Source organism: Triticum urartu, chromosome 6 (assembly GCF_003073215.2).
Source record: "Triticum urartu cultivar G1812 chromosome 6, Tu2.1, whole genome shotgun sequence".
In the NCBI taxonomy this organism is placed as follows: domain Eukaryota; kingdom Viridiplantae; phylum Streptophyta; class Magnoliopsida; order Poales; family Poaceae; genus Triticum; species Triticum urartu.
The window spans coordinates 57508558-57525025 of record NC_053027.1 but is presented as its reverse complement, the minus strand read 5'-3'; the positions used below and the strand labels follow the sequence as shown (position 1 = coordinate 57525025).

Here is a 16468-nt window from a genome sequence, read left to right as displayed (position 1 = left end):
GGCCTTCTTGTCCGCTAAGTGTTTGGGGCAGTTCCGCTTCCAGTGACCACTTCCCTTGCAATAAAAGCACTCAGTCTTGGGCTTGGGTCCATTCTTTGGCTTCTTCCCGGCAGCTTGCTTACCGGGCGCGGCAACTCCCTTGCCATCCTTCTTGAAGTTCTTCTTACCCTTGCCTTTCTTGAACTTAGTGGTTTTATTCACCATCAACACTTGATGTTCCTTTTTGACTTCTACCTCTGCTGATTTCAGCATTGAATATACCTCAGGAATGGTCTTTTCCATCCCCTGCATATTGAAGTTCATCACAAAGCTCTTGTAGCTCGGTGGAAGCGACTGAAGGATTCTGTCAATGACTGCGTCATCCGGGAGATTAACTCCCAGCTGAGTCAAGCGGTTATGCAACCCAGACATTTTGAGTATGTGCTCACTGACAGAACTATTTTCCTCCATCTTACAGCTGAAGAACTTGTCGGAGACTTCATATCTCTCGACCCGGGCATGAGCTTGAAAAACCATTTTCAGCTCTTCGAACATCTCATATGCTCCGTGTCTCTCAAAACGCTTTTGGAACCCCGGTTCTAAGCTGTAAAGCATGCCGCACTGAACGAGGGAGTAATCATCAGTACGTGTCTGCCAAGCGTTCATAACGTCTTGGTTCTGTGGGACGGGTGCGTCGGGACGGGTGCGTCACCTAGCGGTGCTTCTAGGACATAATCTTTCTTGGCAGCTATGAGGATGATCCTCAGGTTCCGGACCCAGTCCGTATAGTTGCTGCCATCGTCTTTCAGCTTGGTTTTCTCTAGGAACGCGTTGAAGTTGAGGACAACGTTGGCCATTTGATCTACAAGACATATTGTAAAGATTTTAGACTAAGTTCATGATAATTAAGTTCATCTAATCAAATTATTCAATGAACTCCCACTTAGATAGACATCCCTCTTCTAGTCATCTAAGTATAACATGATCCTAGTCAACTAGGCCGTGTCCGATCATCACGTGAGACGGACTAGTCAACGTCGGTGAACATCTTCATGTTGATCGTATCTTCTATACGACTCATGCTCGACCTTTCGGTCTTCTGTGTTCCGAGGCCATGTCTATACACATGCTAGGCTCTTCAAGTCAACCTAAGTGTTTGCATGTGCAAATCTGTCTTACACCCGTTGTATGTGAACGTTAGAATCTAACACACCCGATCATCACGTGGTGCTTCGAAACGACGAACTGTCGCAACGGCGCACAGTTAGGGGGAACACTTTCTTGAAATTATTATGAGGGATCATCTTATTTACTACCGTCGTTCTAAGTAAACAAGATGCAAAAACATGATAAACATCACATGCAATCAAATAGTGACATGATATGGCCAATATCACATAGCTCCTTTTGATCTCCATCTTCGGGACTCCATGATCATCATCGTCACCGGCATGACACCATGATCTCCATCATCGTGTCTTCATGAAGTTGTCTCGCCAACTATTACTTCTACTTACTATGGCTACCGGTTAGCAATAAAGTAAAGTAATTTACATGGCGTTTCTCAATGACACGCAGGTCATACAAAAATAAAGACAACTCCTATGGCTCCTGCCGGTTGTCATACTCATCGACATGCAAGTCGTGATTCCTATTACAAGAACATGATCAATCTCATACATCACATATATCATTCATCATTCATCACAACTTTGGCCATATCACATCACAAAACACTTGCTGCAAAAACAAGTTAGACGTCCTCTAATTGTTGTTGCAAGTTTTTACGTGGCTGCTATAGGTTTCTAGCAAGAACGTTTCTTACCTACGCCAAAACCACAACGTGAATTGCCAATTTCTATTTACCCTTCATAAGGACCCTGTTCATCGAATCCGATCCGACTAAAGTGGGAGAGACAGACACCCGCCAGCCACCTTATGCAACTAGTGCATGTCAGTCGGTGGAACCGGTCTCACGTAAGCGTACGTGTAAGGTTGGTCCGGGCCGCTTCATCCCACGATGCCGCCGAATCAAGATAAGACTAGTAACGGCAAGCAAATTGACAATATCGACGCCCACAACTACTTTGTGTTCTACTCATGCATAGTAACTACGCATAGACCTAGCTCATGATGCCACTGTTGGGGAACGTAGCAGAAAACAAAAAAAATTCCTACGTTTCACCAAGATCAATCTATGGAGTCAACTAGCAACGAGAGGAGAGTGCATCTACATACCCTTGTAGATCGCGAGCGGAAGCGTTCAAGAGAACGGGGATGATGGAGTCGTACTCGTCGTGATCCAAATCCACCGATGGACCAAGTGCCCGAACGGACGGCACCTCCGCGTTCAACACAACGTACGGAGCGGATGACGTCTCCTCCTTCTTGATCCAGCAAGGGGGAAGGAGAGGTTGATGAAGATTCCAAGCAGGCACGACGGCGTGGTGGTGGGTGCAGCAATGATCGCAGCAGGGCTTCGCGAGCTTCTGCGAGAGGGGAGAGGTGTAGCAGGGGAGAGGGAGGCGCCAAGACTTGAGGTGTGCTGCCCTCCCTCCCCCCCTTTATATAGGCCCCCTGGGGGGGCGCCGGCCCTAGAGATGGGATCTCCCAAGGGGGCGGCGGCCAAGGGGGGTGGAGTGCCCCCAAGCAAGTGGGAGGCGCCCCACCCTAGGTTTCAACCCCTAGGCGCAGGGGGCCAAGGGGGGGCGCACCAGCCCACTATGGGCTGGTTTCCCCTCCCACTTCAGCCCATGGGGCCCTCCGGGATAGGTGGCCCCACCCGGTGGACCCCCGGGACCCTTCCGGTGGTCCCGGTACAATACCGGTGACCCCGAAACCTTCCCGATGGCCGAAACTGGACTTCCTATATATAAATCTTTACCTCCGGACCATTCCAGAACTCCTCGTGACGTCTGGGATCTCATTCAGGACTCCGAACAACTTTCGGGTTACCGTGTGCTAATATCTCTACAACCCTAGCGTCACCGAACCTTAAGTGTGTAGACCCTACGGGTTCGGGAGACATGCAGACATGACCGAGAAGCCTCTCCGGTCAATAACCAACAGCGGGATCTGGATACCCATGTTGGCTCCCACATGCTCCATGATGATCTCATCGGATGAACCACGATGTCGAGGATTCAATCAATCCGTATACAATTCCCTTTGTCAATCGGTACGTTACTTGCCCGAGACTCGATCGCCGGTATCCCAATACCTTGTTCAGTCTCGTTACCGGCAAGTCACTTTACTCATACCGTAATGCATGATCCCGTGATCAACCACTTGATCACATTGAGCTCATTATGATGATGCATTACCGAGTGGGCCCAGAGATACCTCTCCGTCATACATAGTGACAAATCCCAGTCTCGATTCGTGCCAACCCAACAGACACTTTCGGAGATACTTGTAATGTACCTTTATAGTCACCTAGTTACGTTGTGATGTTTGGCACACCCAAGGCACTCCTACGGTATCCGGGAGTTGCACAATCTCATGGTCTAAGGAAATGATACTTGACATTCAGAAAAGCTACAACAAACGAACTACACGATCCTTAAGCTAAGCTTAGGATTGGGTCTTGTCCATCACATCATTCTCCTAATGATGTGATCCCGTTATCAATGACATCTAATGTCCATAGTCAGGAAACCCATGAACTATCTTTGATCAACCGAGGCTAGTCACTAGAGGCTCACTAGGGACGTGTTGTGGTCTTATGTATTCACACATGTATTACGATTTCCGGATAACACAATTATAGCATGAACAATAGACAATTATCATGAACAAGGAAATATAATAATCATTTTATTATTGCCTCTAGGGCATATTTCCAACAGTAGGGCATATTTCCAACATTTATTGCAGTTACTTTTTATTATGCAACTTCGCATGCACAAAAACGACTGCAACTAAGATAGGGTGGAGGGTAGTCGGGTCAATTGTATGTCTATCACTATACATAAAACTACAAACATTATACGTAAAACTACAAACATTATAACTTGATTGTAAGTGCACATGCACAAAACAATTGCAACTAGAGGCGATCGGGAGTTGTTAATCTAGGTAAGCGTCCACCACTAGACATGCAACTACAAAAACCACTAGACGTGTAACCGAAGCTTTGTAATCTGACTGTAGTTGCATGGGAACAAAACGACTGCAACTGGGGTTGGGTGGGGAGTTGTCGGGCCAGTTGCATGTCCACCACTAAACATGCAACTGCAAGCATTATAACCCAACTGCACATGCACAAAACAACTACAAACTGGGGGCGGATGAGGAATTATCGGGCAGTTATATATCCACCACTAGATGTACAACTGCAAGCGTCGGAACTCGGAACCCGACTACAACTAGGGTTGGGGGGAGTGTGTGAGTTGGTTGCATGTCTACCCCTAGGCATGTAACTGCATGCGTTGTAACTCCAAAACAATTGCACGAGCATAAAGCGATTACAACTGGTCGGAACAAGCCAGTTGCAACTGTTGTCGGCTACTAGCATGTCCACCATTAGAGTTTCAACTGCAAGCATTGTAACCCGATTGCAACTGCACGAACCCAAACACAGCTGCAACTGGGCGAGTAGGGGGGAGGTTGGCTAGTTATATGTCCACCACCAGCGTTATAACAGAGCATTATAACATGATTGCAACTGCATAGCCCCAAAACACTGTTGGAACTTAGCCGACAAGAGGGTGAATTTATTTTTGTGGGTTTTTATTTTCCATTTTATTTTAAGCAGATCCTAAACTTTTTTAAAGTTGGTGAACTTTGTTTTCAAAATCATGATTTTCTTTATAAAAAATGAGATCGCAATTGCTGATTTTTAAAATGAGGTTGCAAGGCATGTTTTCAAGGGGATCGCGATTGCAAGTTCTCAAATGGGATCGCAACTGCATGCTTTAAAGTAGGGCGTAACTTTAAGTTTTCAAGTGAGATCACAATTGTAAGATTCCAAAGGGATTGCAACTGCAACTGCAATTTTTCATATTTTCCTCTCTGTTTCATATTGTCTGTCTGGTTTCAACCACATGGAAATGACATCCTAATCGAACTTGAAGCAAAATGATTATTTATCATCGAGGGCGCGTTTCTCTTTTTAATCTTTTATAATTTCATGTTATAGCCTAGTATGGAAAATCCTCACATCCTTCTCTCACTTTCTTGATTTCTTCTAGTCATTACCCATGCGTTCAGTCATTCATCAGCAGGCCCCAATCAAGCCTAATATACAATGTGTGCTCCTTTTTTATTTGTCTTTCAATTGCTTTAGCAAACAAACTAACCAACTATAACTCTTTCCTCCTCCTTTCCTTGTACGAGTGACAGAAAAGCCCAACAAGAAACAAACCCTAGCTGTGGCCTGCCAACAAAAACGGGCTAAAAATAATGTCATGTTAGTTATTGTCACGAGACTATGTCTCATGCAGGCGAGTTCTACGCACTCCATAAATAATCGCCGTGCATTGCGATGTACGATAGCAGTAGGCAGAAAACATGAGCAATTCGGCACCATCATCACGCGCGGCTGTGTTTCTTGCTTTCTCCCTCGTCTGGTTCTCCAGCCATGTCCTCGCCGCCGGGCACCCTGACTACGCCGACGCGTTAGCCAAGTCGTTGCTCTTCTTCCAGGGGCAGAGGTCCGGCCGCCTGCCGCCGGACCAGGCCGTCAAGTGGAGATCCAACTCCGCCATGTCGGACGGCTCGGCCGCAAACGTGAGCAAGCGATGTCTCCACTGTACTACAGTACCACTTATCCTTGTGGCGCATGCTTGATTCAACGTGTTGAGCTTCACTTTTGTTGGCGGCAGGTTGACCTCACCGGCGGGTACTACGACGGCGGCAACAACGTCAAGTTCAACTTCCCCATGGCGTTCACCGCGACCATGCTGTCTTGGAGCATCATCGAGTACGGCGGGCGGATGGACGGGCGCGTCCACGACGCGCGCGCCGCGGTACGTTGGGCGACGGACTACCTCCTGAAGTCGGCCAAGGCGACCCCGGGCAAGCTCTACGTCGGAGTGGGCGATGCCGACGCCGACCACCGCTGCTGGGAGCGGCCGGAGGACATGGACACGCCGCGGGACGTGTACGCGGTGTCGGCGTCCGCCCCTGGGTCCGACGTCGCAGGCGAGACCGCGGCGGCGCTCGCCGCGGCCAGCGTGGTGTTCAGGGCCGCCGACCGTGCCTACTCCAGGAGGCTGCTCGCGGCGGCCAGGGACGTGATGGCGTTCGCCTGGCAGCACCAGGGGAAGTACAGCGACCACGTCGGCGGCGGCGTGGGCAACTACTACCCATCCCACTCCGGCTACAAGGTGCAATTCAAAGATCACACCGTGCAAGTGCAACGAATTGAAAAGCTTTATGTAATCCCTTGTGCGTACGTGTTTCTTGTAACGAGCGTGCGTGCACGGTGTGCAGGACGAGCTCCTGTGGGGATGTGCATGGCTGCTGTGGGCGACGAAGAACAGCTCCTACCTCAACGACCTCATCTCCCTGGGCGCCAACGACGACCTCGACGTGTTCAGCTGGGACAACAAGCTCGCCGGGGCGCGCGTGCTTCTCTCACGGGTACGGTAACGAACGAAAACACGCCATTCAGTTCAACCCCCCAATGCCAGCCACACAGATCCACTCAGCTCACACGTTGTGCGCGTCTGTGTCTGCAATCTGCATGCAGAGGGCTCTGCTGGACGGGGACGAGAGGCTGGAGCCGTTCACGCGCCAAGCGGAGGAGTTCATCTGCCACATCCTGCCCAACTCCAGCTCCCCGTCGTCGACGACGGCGTACACGCCCGGCGGGCTCATGCACCGGCCGGGCAACGTCAACATGCAGTACGTCGCCTCGGCCAGCTTCCTGCTCACCACCTACGCCAAGTACATGGCCACCTCCCGCCGCCGCGCCTTCTCCTGCCAGAACAGCCGCCCAGTCACCCACAGGAACCTGAGGGCCCTGGCCAAGCGGCAGGTGGACTACGTGCTGGGCGACAACCCGCTGGGGATGTCCTACATGGTGGGCTACGGCGCGCGCTACCCGCAGAGGATCCACCACAGGGCGTCGTCGATGCCGTCCGTGGCCGCGCACCCGGCGCACATCGGCTGCCAGGAGGGCTACCGGAGCTACCTCAACGCCCCCGGGCCTAACCCCAACGTGCATACCGGCGCCGTCGTCGGCGGGCCGGATGAGAACGACGCGTTCCCGGACGACCGCGTCGACTACGCGCGGTCGGAGCCCGTCACCTACACCAACGCGCCCCTCGTCGGTTGCCTCGCCTACTTCGCCGGCAGCTACAAGAACTGACCACCGCTGCTACCATGTGGATCTTTATTGTGTGATACATACAGTTTTTTCAAAGAAAATTTCCAATAAACTACATCATTAATCATGATAGTACAACCATGATTAATGATGAATACACCGAATTCCAATAAAATAAAATAAAATCTGCTGGTTGCGTGCTGGCGGTTTTTTTTTTCTTTTTTGTTCTGTGAGCTATAGCGGAAGAATTGGAAGAGGCACCTTCCGAGCCATACGAAGGATGATGAGACCAACTAACCAATGATTACTTTTTGGTGTTCCTGTAAAGGTCTTTTTTTTGCTTGAAAGCGCGTCAAGTGATGCATCCAGCCGCCGCCACGCGTCGCGGGCTGAGCGCTTCATTTGGATTTAGTTTTTTCTGGACGTGTTTTTGGATGAACCCGCTAAGTTGATGCCTAAGTTGCAGACATCTAGATGCCCTGCCCACAAACCTCCCTCGGGTTGGTTCCGATTTGTGGGAATTCAAACGCTCGGACGCATTTGATGCACGGCGTTATGTGGCAAAAAGTGATAGCAAATAGTGTTCAGATCATGCAGTCCGAACATTCCAGGGCTATTTGGTGCATGGCGTTGGACTTGCCCTATAGTTTATCAAATCCCATTAACTATATTCTAACTCTTTCAATACCGAATAGCTTCACACAGAGGATGTTTTGTGTACGTCACGTGGATGATGCTAGGATCTCACGGTCCTTATTTCTAGAGGGATTTCATCTAACGGTGATTAGCTACTGTCATGCACATAGGTCGGAAAAACGTCGGCTGCTACACGGCTGCGTAGCACTTCACACACGATGTTTTATGTACGTCACCACCTGGACGATGCTAGGATCTCACGTTCCTTATTTCTAGAGGGGTTTCATCGAACAGTGATTAGCTACTGTCGTGCACGCATCGGTCGGAAAAACGTCGGCTGTGTAGCACTTCTCGTTTCAATATGCAACTATGCCAATTCATCATGCCATCATGCATACGCATGGAGAAAAACCTGCACTATGCATGCAACTCATATTCAATAATATTCTACAACTATGCAATTGTCCAATTCAAAAAATTATACTCCTTCCGTGCCAAAATAAGCGACTCAAGTTTATACTAACTTTAATACAAAGTTGAGTCACTTATTTTGGGACGGAGTGAGTATGTATTTAGTTTAATTTTTGTAATGTTAATCCAAATGGTAATGTTTCATACTATCATATATCATTGAAATAATTTCAAACAATCTCCGGAGTAATGCACGGAGTATCATCTCTATTTTGAAGTAAATAGTCAAGCCATTATAAAAAATACTAACGAAAACAAAATATAACACATCCAACCTTCACAGTTGATGCAAGTATTCAGCATTTCACACAGCCACATCTCAAGAACATAGTTTGCATATGTTATACAGATCATCGCCCTCCTCTGATGACATGACGAACATTAGATTAACCAAGTATTTCTCACCGCTAATAAAATCCTCAACAAACTGTGATTCCTTTCGGTTAAACTTAATTTATTAACAAGGCCTGGTAAGAGAGCATTCGCGCAAGTCAACACTCCGTGTCAACTGAGCAAACTGAAAGACAAATCTCTTTCTTTGCCACTGCAATACTTTCTCATCGCTTGCGTCAACGACATGTGGGGCCTGGCCCCACCTTCTCAGTGACACTACCATGATGAGGGGTTACAAAATTTTCCAGTGCCGTGTAAGGCGATTTCCCAGTTGAGAAAGGCAGAGTATATTTTGGGACCAAAATTGTACAGTCAGCACGCGCTCGCGACTAGCTAGGACACCTTGTGCGAGATTTTTATGTAGTTCATGAGCCTTCTCAGAGCATTACCGCTGTCGATGGCTTCTCTTGCCCTGTCAAGCGCGGAGTTGATATCCTGAGCTCCGCTACAGCCTAACAAGTGGTCAGCCATAGCTGCGTTAAGAACTATTCGGTCATAAGCAGGCCCTTTGTCTCCACCCAGCGCTGACAAACCCAGCTCCAAGTTTTTCAGTACCTGGTTCAGTTTGGCAACACAGTAAGTTAAAAATAATAACGACTATGCATAGAGAAAACACATGTCGTTAACAAGTTGAATGGATAAGAGGTGTCCTTGATTGGAACGCGGCGGTAGAAATATGAAATGAAGATAGCGGCAACCACAGCCAGGGAATAAAGACTTACTGATTTATCAGTTCTTGGAGTTTCAGTGGATTTGAAACCAAGTTCCTGAGCATTCACAGCAACTCTGAAACTTTCTCTCGAAATACCTGTAAGATACACGAGACAAGCTCAGACTGGCTTCATATCATAACCAAGTTCTCGGGCATTCACAAATCAGAGCAGGCTGTCCTAATTGAAAATCTTAGTATTCTTTGTGCTTATCAATGGCATAAAGATGCACCTTCTTCTATATGAATGGGCTACCAAGGTAACCAAGGTATAACACAAATCTCGAACATGAGAAAATTCAAGATATTCTTAACTTCAATAAGGAATTTCCCCTCCACCTAAGTGGTAGGATAAAAAATGCCCTGCCATCTCCAGTATACACGATAGTGACCACTGTGAATATATAAGTAATAAAAAGGGTGGCGGGTTTCATGTTTGTACCGTCAGTTTCGGAGAAGTTTGCGCTGCTTGGTGTCCGGAACCCTGAGCAGTGGTTCACTGGAATCCCTTTGGAAGCATGGGCCGATCTTTCTTTGGTTGTCAAAGAAAGTGCACCTTCCTCACCCTAAGTGGATACCATAAATTTGTCTTAGCAGGAGTAAAAATAAATAAATTGAGAAATGAATGGTATTTATCGACCAGATATGCATTCAGATAAGAAGAATAGAGGGAGAGGACTGTATTAGATCCAAAAATCCAGAGAAGATTCTATCCATGAGAAATGCCACTCAAAATGATATTGATGCAACCAGGCCAAGTTTTCCAAAGTGAGTTATTAAGAAAATCACATAAATAATACTCCTTTGGATCGATATTAATTTGTCTAAAGCAGCGACAATTAATATGGATCAGAGGGGGTAATAAATTTGGGTTAGGTAGGGCAAACGAATAACAGTAACATTAAGTTCAAACCCTCATGGCATGAGAGAAAGGAAAAAAAATACTTACCTTCACAACTAATCCAGCATGAACAGTTCTCCTTCTCATAAGCATAAGCAATGGATCTTCATAGCCCACATGATAAAATCCAGCAACCATTGACTCTCTTCCTCGTGCCTGGTGAAAAACAAATAAAGACATAAACCAGTAGCATTAAGAGAAGCAGCATTTGCAACTTTTACAACAGAACAGATATGTACATGATCAAATAACAAAAAGACATTTCAATACTTCTCAACAGATACTCCTATAATCTCATAAGGTAGGTGATACCTATAAGATATGTCTAATACCTTCAATGACGTGGAATTGAATAATTAAAAAGAAATAACTCCAGCCATCTTTACTTGCTGTATTCAAAACAATATTTTAACAATTTGTATAAAATATCATCACAGAAAACACTTTGCAAACGTAAGTTTTTAAACTGACAGTCAACTTACTATCAAAAAGAAACATTAGGTTGCACTACATATTTGTATAAATAGTTTATTGAAGGTCTGGCAGCTGTGAAATTGTGAGCAATATCTCTGCATAATAAGCACAAATGATTACTGTAAATATAGCATACCAATACATAGAGTTGAACAATTGCTATATCATAGAATTGCTCTCATGCTATCAGTTCTTAACTTCTTACAATAACACACAATGGGAAGAGTTACTCACTCTCACAAATTGTTGAACTTTCTCAGAGGTTGCCAACGGTGGTCTTTTCTTAATATGCTCCCTGAGCCCGATAATCGAATATCTACAATAGCACCAAGTAAGTAAACACCTTTGCATGCAAGACGAGTATACCAGTAACTTACCTGAGCAAATGATTTGTTTTAATACAGGATTACAGTTCAAATCAAAGAGATGATTTCACACTGAAAGTATATAATGTTCTTGCTATTTGTAATATGCAAAGCCGGTTTCCATCCAAAATGGAACATCTGCAGGAGTGTTCAATCAACAATGCCTTGAGACATTGGTACATAGCTACCAAGAAAATGTGGACTTACAATGGTGGGCAAGCTTCTTGGAGATTCAGATATGCAAAACCAGTATCCTTATCCTGAAAGCAACCAAACATTTCATGTGTCAGATGCAACCAGCAGTAAAATATAAAAGGTTGTCGGCAAAGTATGCAGAACTGCACACACACCTCCAATAGTGTTTTGGCCTGCGTAGGAGACAAGTGTGTGTTTGCACCCATGAATTTAAGCATCTGCCCTTCTGTTATCCCACCCTGAAAACCTTGATTTTAAGTAATACACAGGATTTTCATATATTATATAACAGATAAGCCTGCCATCAAACCACAAGATTGATACTACTAAGAATACTCTTATGTACGATGACTACTGCAGCATATGCTTCACACTGACCTTAGGTGGCATCCATTCAACGCCATGAAGGAGACAAGCCTCACCATAGCAGGCTCTAACCGCCGCAACGAACAGAGTACTCCTAAAGAAGCGTGTATTCCCATCATAGGGCTCACCATAGTGTGTCAAGGAATTAACATCAGCAATTGGGGGAGGGCCTGATAAAAAAAGTGGTGTTAATGAAATTGTTGTTTTTTCTATACAGTTTAAGAAAAATAAGCCCACTTAGTGCTACCTAGTTCATCATCAAAGGCTAGACAATATCCTTTTAGCTCACGATCGGTTTCCCTATTCATCCGCTGTCCAATTAAAAATGCTGCTAGCAGTGCTTCACTAACTGATGGTGAACTTGCACCCATTGATCCAAATGGTAGAACATCCTTTAGTACACACTGAATTTCCTCATAACCTAAATGGCCACCAGCAAGTACTTCCCTCAAAGCACCAACAAGTCTCATCTCTGCAGTTCCTTGACCAATATAACGAGGTCCTGTTAAACCATTTGCTCCCATGATCGTTCCTTCAGGGTCTGCTATAAACTTCACCTCCGGAGGAAGAACATGCACAAGGCGTGGCCAGAATAGGCTCATGGCACGTCGCTCCCCCTCACTCCATTGGGTGGCCTCCGGAAAACAATTAGCTCTTATTGTCATGCCAGCAAAGAATGCACCCAGCTGTGCACTGGACACTGGCTCATCCTTGAGTTCCCCCGTCGCTACACATGAGTTCACACAGAAGATATAGCGTGAATTTTGATGGAAGGCGATGAAAATAAACAGATTCCAAAGCAGACCTATCAGTGCATTTCAAATAAAACCTTACTAGCAAATTGTAAACAATAACAATTGAGTAAATGCCATGAGCCAACTTGAACTATACAATGTGTCTAGGACAACAGAAAGCAGGCATCAGACTTGCAGCAAACATCTAAATTTCAGTGACTCGCAAGTTGCAATCAACCACGGATGCCAATGAAAGCAGTACTTGTAAGCAAAATTAGCCAGTTTACATTTTACAGGCAGCAGAGCGGCATGAGTGATTTGTGAAGCTATCTCATGAAAAGTACATCATCTACATGTGAAAATCCACCAACCATGCTCGCTAGCGCCGCAAAATGTTGCCAGAAATGCAGAATCGAAGCTAGCGATCACCGAAAACGAAGCCTCCGGAGAGTGGGGGGAGGCTCACCGGAGCGGAGGATGGTGTCGAGGACGCGCATGGCCTGCTCCTCCCCGAGCGGCCGCGTCTGCTCGGGCCCAGTGCACACCCGCCCCTGCGCCTCCAGCACCGTGCCGTTGGGCCGGGGCAGCCCCGCCGGCCGGTAAGACTCCGAGAACGCCGGGTTACGCCGCGCAGCCTCCTCCATCCACGCCCCCGCCGCCGCAACGCCGCCGCGACGGCATCTCCCGTCGCGGGGCCACGCCACCGCGCCGGGAAGCCTCGGCGACGCCGGGGATACCCGACCGACCAGGCTCCCGCTCGTGGTCGCGCTCGGGAGCGGCCTGAGAAGTAGAGAGTTCATGGCGACGCTAGCCAGAGTCAACGCCGCCGAGGCGAGGAGGGAGACGACGACGAAGACGACGCCACTTTAGCCGGAAGAACCGAGGAAGCACCCAGCTAGCGGGTTGGATCGAGCCCAATGGCCATGTACGGTGGGCCGGGTTCCGGTCTACAAAGCCCGCGTTTCTGACATCGATTTCACCAAAAAAAATCAAATACTATTTGGTTTTGCCTCAAAAGAAAAAGTTTTTCACTAAAAAACTAAACCAAATATTGGAGGCTGCAGCAACATATCCTTCGTCTTTCGTCCCTTCCTCTCCCGGTGATAAGGATTGAAGGTGGTGCGACAGTAGCTGGATGCGGGGAGGTGAGGTTCTCAACCTGCTTCCGGTGTTTTCTCGAGTGAAGCAGGCGGACGTTGGGCTCTCTCACCTTCGAGATTCAGCTAGCAAGAAGGTGTAGGCCATTAGAGAGGTTGCTTAGAGGGCTATGCGAGAGTGTGACTTCAATCATACAACAATTTTCATGAGGAAGTAAAAGAGGTAAACGCAAACCTGCTTGGATAGCATGAGATTTGATGACAAGACCAAAGAGTTTGGGAGGCCTTGGATTTTGGGACATAGAGATTTTTAATCTGGCCTTATTGTCAAGACAAGTCTGGAGAATCATGAATGAGCCATCAGCATTAAGTGCCAGAATTCTTAAAGCTGTATACTTTCCCAACTGCTCTATTCTGGAAGCAGACACTACTAGGAAAAGGGCTACTAATGGCGCATCAGTTTTGCCTACTAATGGCACATCACTGGTGCGCCATTAGTATCACGCCACTAGTATTTGGTATATTAATGGCGCACCAGTTAGGTCACGGTGCGCCATTAGTATAGGCCACTGGTGCGCCATTAGTATAGGCCACAATGCGCCATTAGTATTTTTGAATTTTGAAGGCGGGAAAATAGTAGTGGCGCACCGTCTAACCCCCACCGTGCGCCATTGCTATTTTTGAATTTTGAATTTGGATTTGGATCATGATTTTTTTGCCCATTTTTTGCTTGTTTTTTTTGCTCATTTTTTGGCATGATATTATTTCAAATTTTGTTTCTGTTTTTGGATCTTGTACGTTCTTTTGCCGTGTTCTTTTGCCGGAGAGGAGGAGGAGGAGGTCACCGGAGAGGCGCTCGCCTACATCGCCGGAGAGGAGGAGGAGGTCGCCGGAGAGGAGTTCACCGAAGCATCGGAGAGGAGGAAGGAGAAACCATGAGGGAATGGGAGGAGAGGAGGGAGGAGGAGCTTACCGGAGAGGAGGGAGGAGAAACCGTGAGGGGAGGGGAGGGGAGGAGAGGAGGGAGGAGGAGGTCCCCGGAGAGGAGGAGGTCGCCGGAGAGGAGGAGGAGGTCGCCGGAGAGGAGGAGGTCGCCGGAGAGGAGGAGGGTAGTATGGTGGAGTGGAGGAGGTGCGCCCAGCCATATATACGACATAGTAATGGCGCACCGTGGGCAGGTGCGCCATTACTAACCTTTTTGTTATTTATTTTGAATTTTGAAGGCGGGAAGATACTAATGGCGCACCATGGGCAGGTGCGCCATTAGTAACTTTATTTTTTATTTTTTTGACTTATTTTGAATTTTGAAGGCGGGAAGATACTAATGGCGCATCATGGGCAGGTGCGCCATTAGTAAGTTTGAATTTTTTTGCCTCTCCAGATCTTAAAAGCCCCATATCTTTTTTTCTGTTAGGTTTTTGAGGATAACTTTTCGAGTAGATGATTTTTCATATAAAAAACTTTTTTATCCGAGTTCGTACGCAAAAGTTATGCCCATTTTTACAAATTCTCGAGAGATTTTACAAAAAAATCGAAAATTCATGTTTGTAAATTTTGCTTAACAATTAGACCACATATTACATGGGAATCTTATTTCCTTTTATTTTTTTGACATTTCTATCATTTTCTTTTATTTTTTTGAAACTAAAAAGGCGGTCCACCGGGGGGGGGGGGGGGGTTGCATTCGGACGAATGTTTGGGCCAAGTTACTAATGGCGCACTGTGGCATGGTGCGCCATTACTAGTTCAACTAGTAATGGCGCACAACTAGTAATGACGCACCACTCCCACGGTGCGCCATTAGTAGTTTTAAAAAAAATTAATTTTTTTTACTAATGGCGCACCGTGGATGTGGTGCGCCATTACTAGTTCAACTAGTAATGGCGCACCACTCCCACCGTGCGTCATTAGTAGTTTTGAATTTTTTTTAAAAAAAATTAGTAATGGCGCACCGTGGACGTGGTGCGCCATTAGTATATAGTAATGGCGCACCACATGTCTGGTGCGCCATTAGTGTCAATTCCATCTATAGCCCTTTTCCTAGTAGCGAGAGTTGGGGGCACACCCCTCCCAGGTTTGGCGTGCTATCCTGGACGAGAGAGATATTGTCAAGCAGGGAGCAATTAGAAGGATTGAAGATGGAACTTCAACTAGCATTTGGTCACAGAACTGGATACCGAGGATCGGGGTGATGAAATCTATCTCGTCCCTTGTACCAAATCCCCCGCGCTTGGTTTCAGAGTTAACTAGATCATTGATGGCGCGCGTTGCTGCGCCCATCTATTTGTATAATGAAGTGTGAGGATTTTCTGTAAATATAAGATCACATGAAACATATTAAATTGCATAAATATAATTGTACATTATTCAGTAATATCAAGAACGATAAAAGAAAGATTCACACATGCAAATTGGCTTGTATAACAACATACAAAACTATTTAGATAGTAAATAGAACTAATCAATACCGCCAAGACAATTCATGGCGAGAGGACTTAATTCGTCAGGTGTTCCTTCCTATTGATGTGGAGGCAATCTTACAAATCCCGCTTTGCTCACGGCAAGTCGATGATTTTTGGGCTTGGCAGGAGGATCCTAAAGGTTGTATCTCTGTCCGATCTACATACCGAATGGTCCTCAAAACAAAGATCAGTCGCGAGGCTTGGCTGAAAGAAAGAGAGGACCCATCTAATTCCGAGGACTGGATCCAAGGGATGGCTATCATTTTTGAAGATCATAGTTCCACCCAAGTTGAGGTTCTTTGCATGGCGTTTGGCTCAACATTCACTTCCCACGGGGGATGTACTTCTCCACCGTAACATGGCAACAATCTGCCTATGCCCTCTTTGTGGAGCGCCTGACAATTGGCGCCACG

The 16468-nt window shown here is 46.6% G+C and overlaps 2 protein-coding genes across 2 annotated transcripts; one reads left to right on the top strand and one right to left on the bottom strand.

Annotated features, from left to right (window-relative positions):
• The first annotated feature begins 5461 nt into the window (after positions 1-5461).
• LOC125515775 (endoglucanase 11-like) lies at positions 5462-7471 on the top strand. Its single transcript, XM_048681277.1, has 4 exons — positions 5462-5709; positions 5805-6308; positions 6415-6564; positions 6674-7471. Exons 1-4 carry the CDS (start codon positions 5491-5493, stop codon positions 7292-7294), a joined length of 1494 nt encoding a protein of 497 aa, XP_048537234.1. The 5' UTR covers positions 5462-5490; the 3' UTR covers positions 7295-7471.
• A 1134-nt stretch (positions 7472-8605) lies between these two features.
• Positions 8606-13406, bottom strand: LOC125513220 (anthranilate phosphoribosyltransferase). The gene is made up of 10 exons (XM_048678264.1): positions 12963-13406; positions 12010-12489; positions 11775-11932; positions 11552-11635; positions 11409-11461; positions 11071-11152; positions 10411-10518; positions 9904-10027; positions 9475-9560; positions 8606-9307 (listed from the first exon to the last, which is right to left on the bottom strand). Exons 1-10 carry the CDS (start codon positions 13294-13296, stop codon positions 9086-9088), a joined length of 1731 nt encoding a protein of 576 aa, XP_048534221.1. The 5' UTR covers positions 13297-13406; the 3' UTR covers positions 8606-9085.
• Positions 13407-16468: the final 3062 nt, after the last annotated feature.

What these genes read in the sequence shown, in the direction of transcription:
- LOC125515775 (XM_048681277.1), top strand. Translation starts at nt 5,491, where the DNA reads ATGAGCAATTCGGCACCATCATCACGCGCGGCTGTGTTTCTTGCTTTC. An exon ending in CATCCCACTCCGGCTACAAG is followed by an intron (nt 6,309 to 6,414) that starts GTGCAATTCAAA and finishes CACGGTGTGCAG; the next exon opens with GACGAGCTCCTGTGGGGATG. An exon ending in CGCGCGTGCTTCTCTCACGG is followed by an intron (nt 6,565 to 6,673) that starts GTACGGTAACGA and finishes ATCTGCATGCAG; the next exon opens with AGGGCTCTGCTGGACGGGGA.
- LOC125513220 (XM_048678264.1), bottom strand. Translation starts at nt 13,296, where the DNA reads ATGAACTCTCTACTTCTCAGGCCGCTCCCGAGCGCGACCACGAGCGGG. An exon ending in CGACACCATCCTCCGCTCCG is followed by an intron (nt 12,490 to 12,962) that starts GTGAGCCTCCCC and finishes ACTCATGTGTAG; the next exon opens with CGACGGGGGAACTCAAGGAT. An exon ending in CTCCAAGAACTGATAAATCA is followed by an intron (nt 9,308 to 9,474) that starts GTAAGTCTTTAT and finishes AAACTGAACCAG; the next exon opens with GTACTGAAAAACTTGGAGCT.